General features: G+C 40.7%; 1 protein-coding gene across 1 annotated transcript in view; it reads left to right on the top strand.

Annotated features, from left to right (window-relative positions):
* Window positions 1-201: 201 nt before the first annotated feature.
* Window positions 202-12,436, top strand: part of TOX (thymocyte selection associated high mobility group box) — a 298,213-nt gene continuing 285,978 nt past the window's right edge. Inside the window, exon 1 of the mRNA XM_021688227.1 lies at window positions 202-303. Within this exon, the coding sequence (XP_021543902.1) occupies window positions 202-303 (102 nt within the window). The remainder of the gene's footprint in view (window positions 304-12,436) is intronic.

Genomic DNA, 12,436 nt, shown 5'->3' with positions numbered 1-12,436 from the left:
CGCTTTTCCCCCCTCTTTTTTTTTCTTTTTTTTTTTTTTCTCCTCTTCTTCTTAAACAAACCACAAACGGATGTGAGGGAAGGAAGGTGTTTCTTTTACTCCTGAGTCCAGACACCTCTCTCTGTTCCGTCTAAGCTTGTTTTGCTGAACACTTTTTTTTAAAAAAGGAAAAGAAAAGGAGTTGCTTGATGTGAGAGTGAAATGGACGTAAGATTTTATCCACCTCCAGCCCAGCCCGCCGCTGCGCCCGACGCTCCCTGTCTGGGACCTTCTCCCTGCCTGGACCCCTACTATTGCAACAAGGTGAACGCTCTGCTTTTGTTTCCACCGTGTTCTTGCTGCTTGATCCCGGGAGGGGGGCGGCGGCGGCGGCGGCGGCGGCGGCGGCGGGCCGGCTCGGCTACCGGTGCCGGTCGGCGGAGGCCGGTCCCGGGCGCGCTCGGCTCGCAGCCCGCTACAGCCCTGCGTGCGCTTGGGTAGTAAATACTGTGCAGCAGCTCCGGGGGTTTGCCAAACACCGCGATTGTGCGGAAAGTGACACGATTTGCTCGGATTCTTTCCTTCCTGCTGTCCGCGACTAAGGCTCCCTGACTAGGTTTGCCGGGGGGCGTTTAAAAAAATTTAAGAGAAAACCACGGAATACTTTGGGGGTGTGTCTGGGGTCCGGGAACGGAGGCAGAGAGTAAGAGAAGTCAGTTTATTTTCTAGTTTCCCCTTCTCCCTCCCGCCCTCTCACGGGCTGCGGGGACTCGTGGCACCGCTTCCCTGACCGGGATTAGTTGCCAGGGGAGCAGCCGGGAGTCGGGGTGCAGGGACCAGGGAGACGCCTCCGCCCCCCGCCGGGACAATTGCTCCACAAGTCTTTTGTTTTCCCAAACCCTTTCGGGCGGCCGAGCCCGGTGTTCAGACGCCGGTCTGCGGGCCAGGGTGCAGCGGGGTTTGGGGGACAACTCCCGCTTTGGGGGGCGGCGGTAATTGCAAGTTTGTTAGAAGCCGGGCGAGCGCGTCGAGTTTACGTCCGAAGCTCCAGCACTCCGCACGGGGCTGGAGCAGGGTCCCATGCTGGGCTGTACCCCCAGCCCGGTGACCCCGGGTGCCAAGGCCGCGCGGGACCCGGGCGCGGCTGATCAGGCGGGTGGTCCGGGACGGGGGTTGGGGCGGGGGGAGCCGGCCGGGGCTACTGCTGAGCTCCGCTTGTCCCATAGATAGAATAGTTAGGGGGTGCGAAGGGAGGGTCCTTCTCCAACTCTCGGCCCCGGGAGGGAGGACGCGCGGGGACTGGCCTCCGAGAGCAGCCGCAGGGCCACGGCTGTTCTCGCCTCGGGCTTATTGGACGTGTGTACGCGGTCCCGCCTGGTGAACGTCGGCGGGGAGGAATGAGTTCTCTGAGACGCTGGGCGAGTGGTTTAGACGCCCAGCTCGCGCTCAACCTGCCTGATACTTTATCCGCTGCAAGCAATTCCTTGTCGGCCCCTCGGTGAATTCCACTGGATAAATCGTTGGGACTCCTAATATTTGCCTGGTGGCGAGGCATCATCAAACAGCTTTTTTTTTTTTTTTTTTACGTGATACAGAGGTATTTAGCGCGCTGCATCCTCATCCCCCGGGGTCCCCACCACGCCACCCCCTCGCAGCTCAGTCTTGGTCAGTCGGGACACACACACACACACACACACACACACACACACACACACACACACAACTGTGAGTTAAGTGAACCACAGATATCACTCCGGGCAGAAGCTCCTTGATGTTGTGTACAGTGTAAGGCTCAGTAAAAGGGATGTGCTGTATGCCTATAATGGATAGGCAAGTTTGAAACGAAGGAAATATAGACTTGTGCAAGGCAGGAAGGCTTTTTATCGCACAGGGAGCTCTTTAGCTCCGAACAGGTTGGAAAGCTCGGGTAACTTTGGCAAGAGAAGTTTGTGTGATGAAGTTTCATTATTTGTTAGTAGCATAGTTCTTTTATTTTAAAATCTGTTTTGCCTTTATAAGCAAGTATTTTCTGTGTGTAACATTCTGTTTTGCTCATAGCACTAATACTAACAAAAATAATAAAGTAGCAGACCTATCATGGATAGTAAACACATCTTCCAGAGTAGTAACCAGTACCAAAAAGTCAGAACCATTTTGGCAGTGAAACTGGACAAATCTTACTAGATTTATCGGTGATTTTAGGCTCCAAAAAGAAGTTAATGACTTGGATACACATTTCACTTGTCATTCTTGTGATAGTAGGGTCAGATTTAATTTAAAAGTTAAATGCTTTGGAAAATCAAGAATTACTTCAATATATTAAATCATTTTCCAATTAAGTGCTTTAAATAATTTTCGTAGGTTGTGCTGTGAATTGAATAAATTAATTTAGAAAGTCTTCAGAATTTCTTTACTAGCTCATTGAAGTTCCTTTTAAGTCCCCCCGTGTATGAGGAGCAAACTGTTCTTTTTAAATGCAAATTAGCCACCCTTTCTATAAACTAGTTGCAAGTCTTCTATTTAACTTATCCAGGGAATAATGGATTTTTAAAGATGCAAAGTCATGATATACTTCCAATAGTAGGAAGGGACTTCATGGAAATGCTTCTCGAAAAACGCCTTCCCCTGCCTTTCTCTGTATAGCAGTCTATCAAATATATTTGTCACTGATCCCCCGATTATATTAAATATACTGAGTAGGTTTGGTAGGCCCCAGAAAACCCAGACACTAGTTTTTTCTACTCCGTCATGATCACCACTGGTACACAATTTCTATCCAGCTTCACTATTTTAGTTGCTTAGAATGTAGTCAACTAGCATTCATTTTTGCAATGACTCAAGTGGATTTGCAGGGATATGGAAGATAGGCAGAAGTTTGGAAGAGGTGAAATAAGAAATCTGCATCTACATTTAGTAAAAACAAGTTGGATCAGACTTCCCTAAAAGAGCCAAGACAGCAAAGTAAACCTTGCGTCTTTCAGAGGAGTAATGAATATGTGGTTTATTACAAGAAACAGTCAGGTTATTTGTTTTTAATAGGTTGATAAGATCATAAATTAATAATTATCTTTATTTTAAATCTGTCAACACTTTTGTAGTTCAAGTTGGTGTGCTAAATCCCAGTGGAACCAGTATCTTTATGTGCTTCAGAATCATGCAGTTGTACCTATAGTTTTCCCAATGATCTTTTTTTCAATGTTAGAAGAGACCCTAATCCACAAAATGAATATCCTCTTCCCGAAGCTTTTCTAAACTAAAAGGAGGTTGTGTTACCCTGCTGACACTTTCCCGCTGCTGCTCTATAGATTGCCAAAACGCTACTTACATTTTTCAGTCAATAAACTCCAGAGGAGGAATTTTTTTGGAAACAGTTTAATCTACTATTGCTCTATTGTAAGAGCACATTACGTTATGAGCACATCACTATGCAAACTGGCCTCCATTTTCACATAGCCCATTGCGGGAGAAAAGTGAGAACAATGCGGATGATGTTGGTTATGGCAACGGTGTGAGGCATCTCTTATACAAACAGGAGAACGGATGGCATGTTGCTGTATATAGGTCAGCCTTTGAAAGAGCAGCATAGCTCTTAGACTGGACAGAAACATGCAGGCTGAAAGTAACAGTGTTCACCTCTTGGAACTTAAAGCATGGCTACGTTGCAGACATTGGGAGATGGTACCATAGTCAGTTTCATCTAATTAAGACTATTTTAAGTAACATTGTATCCCTTAATTGAAATTGCGTTAAAGGAGCTCACAACTGGAGTGCAGTAGTAAAATATAGTCCTATTTTTTGTTCTAGTTGAAGGTGTCAGAGCATCAGTTTAAATCTATACCTACGGAGTAATAACAGTTCCTTTCAGTTTCTTAGTGCAGTGTCATTTGTAAAGATTGTTTTCACTGATTTTATGCTAAATTGGGACAAAGAAGTGGCACTTTTTCATTTTTACAGTGATGTGATGTGTTCAGTTCTTGCTCAGTAGCTGCCCACATAAGGAGCAGTAATACAATGATGTTATGACATGGCTAATCACAGGGATGCTGACCTCTGCCAGCAGTGGGTGAGGAAATAATGGTCTTCACTGTTCTCAGTGGTTGCTTTTGTGGAATCAGGTCCTGAATCTTTCTTTGCTTGGTTTAGACACAGGGAAGTCCAAGACACAGACCCATGCTTAACACTAGTTATACACAGAGTAAAGAATAATGGCCATTTGGGATGTTGGGCTTTTGTCATTGAAATGAGGAAGGACAGTGTATAATCTTTTCATATAAACATAGGAAGAAGGACCTATTTGTGATGAACTCAGCATTGAAATGTCAGGGCTAACATTAAACACTCAATAACTTTTGAGAAAAACAAGATTCATTATTGTCTCTGCTAAATCTCCTTTGAGCTTATTTTCGTATTTAGTTAGAGCATTATGTCTTGTACTTTAATGTGACAAAACTCATCACATCTAAAATACAGGATGTGCAAGCACACATTAAGGTGGAGTCATTATTCCTGCTTTAATAAATGTAAGAAAAAAGAGGAGGATGGGAGAAGGAGGAGGAGGAGGAGGAAGGGGAGGGTTATAAGCAATTTAGAGCATCATGCTTGATTAGTTCTCTTATCCACCTCCATAACTTCTAGGACTTTAGTAAATTCATAGTTGATACTTGGGACATCATTAGTGTGATTAAAATTCCCCTGAGAGTTTTATTGGCTGGATCTTTCTTAAGTTTTGAAGTCCTTAAAATGTGCTTTAAATAAAATTTCTATAGGTAAGAAAGAGCATAAAACAAGCAATCATATGGTTTTGGCCACTAAATCAGATATCATACAAAAACCTCAAATGTAGCTATCTTGACTTTGTGGGATATTTCACTGTCACAAATTCCAATTTTAAATGTCTATGAGAAAATTGTAGTTATGGGTTTTGGAGAGCTCAAATGCTATTTTTAACACAGCTTATGTGGTTTAGTATGCTCACAGTTTATCATATATATTTAAAGTTACTGAATAATGATATTAAGGAGTGTTTTAATATTTTGCTTAGTTAGGAAAACTAAACTGATATTTAAATACTATCTTAAATATGCTGCTTATTGTAGATCTTTTTTAAATGATGTGATTGTAGGGGATGTAAGAACAGGAAAGAAATAAGGCACTTGAACCTGGAAGAAAAAGGGAAAGTTCCAGGTTTAACAGTGGCTTTCTTGGGACCCAAACTGGGTCTCAAATATTGGTTTCGTTATGTGGAACTATTTTTGTGGCCATACCTTTTTGTGATGGGCTCAATTCAAGAGAGGGATAACAGTAGAGAAGTGGAGGAAAATCTTATTTAGCTACAAAGGATGATTTATTCTAGTGTTTTCCAACATTTTGCTAGGATGCTAGAAAGTTGAAAAGACCCTGGAGATATTTCTCAACTGCTGGTGATCCTTCCTGTCCTGATTCGAAGCCTGCCCTCAGCAGCAGGTCTATCTGTATGCCTCCTGCCTCTCCCCCCTCCCGCCTCCCCCCTTCCCAAACACCTCCAATCCAGGAAGAGCCTGGCACCCTGGCTTCTCTCCGCCCCAATCTTAAATTGAACCTGGGAGGTCTGTACCTTCTAATGTGAACTCTCCTCCCTCTCCTCAGGAATGTGACTCAGCATTGTGGTTATCTTGGAGAGCATGCTCCCTTTCCTGCTTGTCATCACTGTTACCATCATCATGTTGACATATCCATTCTTCCTCCAGTACCTGACCTTATTTTCTGGTTAAGGAAATTGGAATCTGCCAGTCTTCGGGTTCATATCCACTTTTTAAAATCCCAAATTAGGTTCTTCCCTTTTTCTCCATTTCCCCGTCTGAGTGAATGACATGAGGTTGTGCAATGATAGACCAAGAAACCATAGATAGGATGCTATGAGGGGAAATAACTATGGTGGCCATTTCTAAGCTCTTACTAGTTTCCTCCTTCCCCCCACATTTTAAGCACAGTGTATTTAGAGCTTGGAAACAGCTCCTGGAACATCCCTTTCAGTGGTAAATCTTTATTTAGGTTGTAAAAGAGTATGAAAGTGGGACTATGGTCTCCCGATCTTTAGTTGGCCAAGTTAGGTGAGTTATGCTTACAGAAAGTAAATGGGTTAACAGACTTAAGTGTTCTCATCAGAATGTGCATGGAGAACTAAAATGGGAAGAGTAGGACACACAGAACTTATTTAACTAATCAATTTAGATAACTTATCTTACATTTTAGCTCTCTGAACGTGAATCTCCAGGTTCCTGGGAAGTCTTAACGCAGAATATTTATCTTGTATCTCAATAAAAATGAAATGTAATGATCATGACTTGATCGAATGCTGTTAACAATTACATTTTAAAAATATTATCAATTGTTTAAGATAAAACTTACATTGTAGGGGTGCCTAGGTGGCTCAGTCATTAGGCGTCTGCCTTTGGCTCAGGTCATGATCCCAGGGTGCTGGGATCAAGCCCCACATCAGGCTCCCTGCTCAGCGGGAAGTCTGCTTCTCCCTCTGCCTCTCCCTCTCCCCCTGCTTGTATTCCCTCTCTCGCTGTGTCTCCCTCTGTCAAATAAACAAATAAAATCTTTTTTAAAAAAAAGATAAAACTTACATTGTATACAACCAAATCCAAGAATCTAAAATGTACACCTTAGGAGAAAACAAGACTGTAGTGAACCATAGTTAATAAATACTGTGGCCCCAACTATAGTTCTTGCCTGCAAGAAGCTTCTGTGTGAAGCATCTAAAGACTTGAATGCCACCTTGTTTGTTTAAATTGAATTTAAGCAAAATTCAAATATGGGAATATTTACTTTTACCAATGCTAGAGATACTTTCTCGCCTTTCCTTTACTTCCATTTTAGTGTTATTGATATATTTTTCAATTGATCTTTGCACTTCTCAGAGTCAGATAGCCTGTGGTCTCCAGTGGTTGATGGGACCCGCAGTCGGTACTGAATCGTGTTAAATGGACTGTCCATTTGGAAGCTGGAGCGCCAAGACGATACAGCTTACATCTGCCCTAATGAATTTGAGAATTTTTGTTTTAAACCATGCATGCCAAGTTTCATCCCAAAGAGCAATTTCTCATTAAAAACAGTTGAGTTATAAACTGCTTAGAAATGTGGTTTATAATGGAAGTGCCAACAGACTGTTAATTATAGCTGTTCTTCCATAATACTTTGAGACATGGAATTCACATTAACCTGAATGAGCTTTTCCTGGTTACAACATGTTTCTTCCTATAGCATTCATTTTGAAAATGGGAACATTATATTGCTCTGTGCTTGGATGTTGATGGTGCAGCAGAAAAGACCAGAAGGAAGATAATGCCAGAAAGAAATCCCCTGCTCTTTCATGACAGGAGGTACCAGTATTTTTCCCGACCTCTGTAGTTTGGTCTATGGCAAGTTTGCCTTACTTGATGAATAATTTTAAAGCTAACTTTTAAGCGCTATCTTCAGATTTCCATTTTACTCATGAAAAATCATCATTTATACATATTTATAATACCAAAGGTCACGCATCAATGTTACTATTAATGCTTTTCGTTTGTCCATTTTTCACTTTGGAGTTTTAAATGCTTCTGCTTTAGCCAAGTATTTATTGGTTTTCATTCCTGAGTTATGTGCTTTTATGAAGCTATCTTGAAAGGACTCCTAATTAAACTAAGGCCATGGTTGGTTGATAAGCAGCTTTGCTAGTGGCCAAGAAAATATAAAGTATTTTGAATTACTCTGAAGACCTACAAGTTATATGTGTCTGATCCACACCAGTGACGATGGCAGCTTCTACATAGAATAGCTTTCCACTGATGTCTTGGAACATCTATCTGGGGGTTACCTAGTCAGAGATATTGGGGTGTGTGTGTGTGTGTGTGTGTGTGTGTGTGTGTTTGGGTGAGTGGTGTTTTCATGTGTTCCTCATGTCCTGGATATATTTCTGGCCATACATGCATGAGAATTTATCATAAATGGCAGACTCTATCAATGTGTACAACAACAACAAGGGAAATCATACTGGCTTGTAGGAATGCTTCATTACCATTCCATTTTAAGAAACGTAGCCATATTTCACAGGGGAAGATGCTTTCCAATGCTAGGGCTTTAATTGGGCATATTAAGATAAGATTAAAGAACTAGACCTTTCTGAGGAAAACCATAGGCCTCTCTGAAGAAAAGACTCCTTTTTGTTCAAGATTTGAGATAAAATCTGAGGGCCCTTAAACCTATGTTGACTTACTCCCTAGGCAAAATAAATATAACCATGGAAAGGATATGATCCCTCCCCCTCTGTTTTCCACTCTCTTTAGAAGCCTGACTTCGTTGTGTCTGGTAAAAGTTCTGACACTAAAAACCTTTAATCCACCTGTGTCCCAGTCTGCCGAGTATTCACTAGAAAAAATATGTTTGTATCAAGGAAGTCTTATGAGAATTAAGGAGTCAACAGAGACAGGTTATTTTGAAATCCTGTGGTGAAAGATGTTCAAAAATTCAAACAATGTTAGACCTTAGAAAAATACCATGTTCTGGGCCCACTCCTTGTATTTCGGAGTTGTTGCCTGTTTAGCCCCATGGGGAGGTAAGCTAAAAGTTGAGTACAACTGCTGCAGAGGGAATGCCCTCTTACAGCTCCTGACTTCAGGGAAGCGAGCCTGCCCCTCTGTACCTTCTTCTGATGGATGGGTCAGAGCTGCAAAAATACAGTGTGCAAGATTAATTACCGAATGGATCGACTGGGTCTAAAGATAGTCCAATTACACTGAAAGCATATCTGTGCACCACCTGATTTTTCTTTAGTCTTTTAACTCAATTAAATGGTTAATTTAAAAAAATGATGGGGTAAAGTGTAACGTTCATTGGCGTCTTCATACATTGTAAAAACCAGTTCTTCCTTTCTACGCCAACAGGCCTCAGCCCCAAATGCCAGCAACAATTGTATAAAGAGAAATGTTAATAATAAAGAGTCAGGATAACCTTTCAACAAAAAGTATATTTTATCATTTGGCAGATGCAGTCATGAACATTAATCATAGAAACCTGCAGATAGTAGAAGCTTAATATCAAAGCTAATGATTTATTTTATGTTAATGACTTTCTGCCAGGGCATAAAAGACTGTTCATAATGGACTCTCCGCGCTATGTTCAGTTACTAAGGCTAATGGGATAATCTTTTCTCTCCCAAAATTAAGCTTTTTGAAATAAATTATGCTGTTACTTTTCAAGGTAACTCTCAAAAATTTACTGCAAAACTAATCTTTTAAGAACTGCTTAAAGAAATAAAGAGGAAGAAAAATCCCAAAGCAGCTTTTCTAGTTCATGAACAGTTTTACTTAATTAGAGAGAGAAAGTTTGCATGTATCCTAATATCCCTGAACTTGTAATGCCAAATAGTTGTAAAGTCAGCCTTCAGTGACTGACGACATCTGCCTTTTGAGAGTCAGCCCCTGTGGGTACGGCCCACAATTGAACACGTTTTCGTCGATTACCAGCCAATAATGAGGAGAACGGTAGTAAAACGTTGAGTTGTTCACTGGGAAGTTTTAAAAATCATGTTTACAGTTAGTTATAACCAACATTGTATTTCAATAAGAGATAATTTGCCTACTAAAGTTCACATAATGTGCTAATCATGTCTAGTGGTTAATAAAGGCCTCCTACCTCACTCCCCTGATGGCTATAAAAGGCTATTATATTCATGGCAGTGGTTCAGGTACAGCTGCTGTGTGTTAATAATGCATCATTGTCCCACTAATCAACACACCAAAGGTCAGCACCCCTAAGCACCTAAACCACCTATTCTCTTTCCAAAATATTTATGAACACCTTAAAAGCATATCTTCATTTTCCTTCGCCTCGAGTCCAGTAATTCCACTCCAGGCTACTTGTGTGATAAAGGTTTTGTAACCTGAGCTAGGTCACAGAGGAGATGAATATATATTCACACTAATTTTCTCCCATAAACATGTTTCCCATTTCCACAGCCAATGACTGAATTAGTGTAGGGTTGTTATAGTCATGAGCCCCTTTATAATGAAGTAGGTGTGCTCCCAAATGAGCATGTTTTCAGATTGTGGGTGTTATTTAAGGAGACATTTTGGAAGGAAAACAACTTTTCAATAACCAGAATCATTTGAAGTCTGCAGAGCCAGTCGGGAAGTGGGAAGGGATATTTATTATCGAAACAGACAGGAATCGGTGTTAGTTTATAAACCTGATACAGTAGTGAAGTATTATTTGCTTAATTGTTCTTTTGGCATAGGAAAGCAATAATAGTAAAAGCTTCTTAAAGCATATTTTCTGCACACAAAGAACACATTCACGTGGGATTTCCATTTTGCTAGAAAATTGTGCAAATCAATAAGCTAGCACTTATCTGCATTAAAATTAGGTAGACAACAATTTATAGGCACAGTGATAGTGTAGTTCTCTTGATACCCTTGGTTAGTGTTTAAGATAATCCTTGCTTTGTGTCTTCAGAGAGAAGCCAAAATGTTAAGTGAACAAGATCTCATTTTCCCATCTTGTATTATTGTCTCTGTTTTCTGTTACTCATTTTGATAACCTTGCATGTGTGTGTGTGTGTGTGTGTGTGTGTGTCTCCTTCCTTTATGATTTGAGAAACTTAATGTTTTAAGAGAAGAAAAAGAAATGAAACTCAACTATGTTTCCATCATCAAGAGAAATGCAAAAGACGAACTGGGGGAGGAGCCTCGTTTGTGCCGCACATAATGTACAATGGTACATTTGTCATGCTTTAAATATATAATGCCTACAATAAAATATGTACAGGCACAGTTGTGATCTATGAAGTCCCTGGCTCCAGTGCCATTGTTTGTAGTCTCTACGGTTGTCATACATTGTTCTTTGCACATCATACCCTTACAGCAGAATTTGACACAATTTCTAGCTTTCAGCCTGCACCATTTTCATTGCACAATATACATGAGTTTGACAGGGTGTGTTGAGGAAAACTCTGGCAAGCAATTGATATTTTGAAGTGGCAAGCGTTTCAGCAGCTGCCTGCTTGTGAAAAAGGAATGATAAGATATACTGTATTGTTAGTTTCAGGGAAAGCATTAAGGTTTAAGCTCTGTAAAAATGTACACATTATTCGTCAGTGGCGAAGCAAGTCTTTTATGTTTTTTAGAGCTTAGCTCGCCGGCTGATGTGAACTAGAATGACATTGGTCAGTAAATGAATAGGAGTACTTTGAATTTGAACTGCTGCCAATTTTGCACCAACAAAGGAACTGACAAAAGAAAGATTTTATGTGAAATGCAAAGCACACCCAATGTTTTGGGGGTGGGGAAAGGGAAGGGAAGGAGAGAGAGAGAGAGAGAGAAAGAGAGAGGGAGAGAGAGACAGGGAGAGAGAAACCCACATGGGAGAATATTCTTTCACACATACTCTGGAGGATACCAAATAGTTAAAACACATCCATTTTTCATGGCTCATCGGCTACGACCTAAGCTGTTTTATCTAATGTTCTTTAAAAACCTGTTGTAGACACATAGGCTTTCAGAATTTGTTCATATGGAATTTAGAGTGTTGTTCTAAATATCACACTGTGCCCTGGAGGCCTGTTGGCAGAGTATCAGAGTTGCCCACTGCTGGAGTCACCAACTCTCTCTCTGGTAGTGGGAAATTATAGTTTAATCAGTTATGGCACTTTTAGTGTGTGACGTTCATTAGCGAGGCAATTTGTCATGACTGCTAATGGTCAGAATGCATCTGCTCTCTCCGTTACAGAGCGCGATAAGGAAGAAGACAAATATTTCAAGATCTGATAGTATTAACTTGTTTCAAATTTGTAATCCAAGGTTAGTTGCTCAAAACAGACACAGCAGCAGATTAACAAGCATCCTCTATTCAATTTTACTGGGCCCTGTTTTTAGGGATTTATGACTTTAAGGCACACTAATGTGCTATTATGAAGGGCACAGTCTTTGATTAGATGTTCAACAGAAAGTAAGTTATGAGCAGAGTAACTTCTGGGTTCATCTGGAAAGAATTTATGTGCATAATATTTTCTATAGAGCTCCATAAATTGAAAGGTTTGATGCATGCAATATTTCTGATACGCTAAATTTTCTTCTTATGGTTAAAAAAAGTCACTTTCCCATTGGTTTATAAAGCAGTCAGTCACTTTTCAAGTGAGATTAGCTTCCTGATCTATTTGAAAAGTTGTACAATTCTAGTGAAAAATTTCAAGAGTGAATTAGAAACATCACGTTTCCCACCCCCCCCCACCCCAGTACACTGCTTTATAAGATCATTGTTCATTGTTCTACATGGGAGAAGTTAAGAAAGATTCCTCCAGTTGAAAAGGCTGGAATTTTTTTATGTATATCTCATGTTTTCTAGATATTACATCACATAGCATGCCAGACAAAATCTTTTTGACACATTTTCATTTTTAATGAAAGGCCCTAAAATTCAGAGCATAATGATTTCT

This window comes from Neomonachus schauinslandi, chromosome 4 (genome assembly GCF_002201575.2).
Source record: "Neomonachus schauinslandi chromosome 4, ASM220157v2, whole genome shotgun sequence".
In the NCBI taxonomy this organism is placed as follows: domain Eukaryota; kingdom Metazoa; phylum Chordata; class Mammalia; order Carnivora; family Phocidae; genus Neomonachus; species Neomonachus schauinslandi.
Note: the sequence above shows the minus strand (reverse complement) of the source record. Positions and strands in the feature narration are given on the sequence as shown.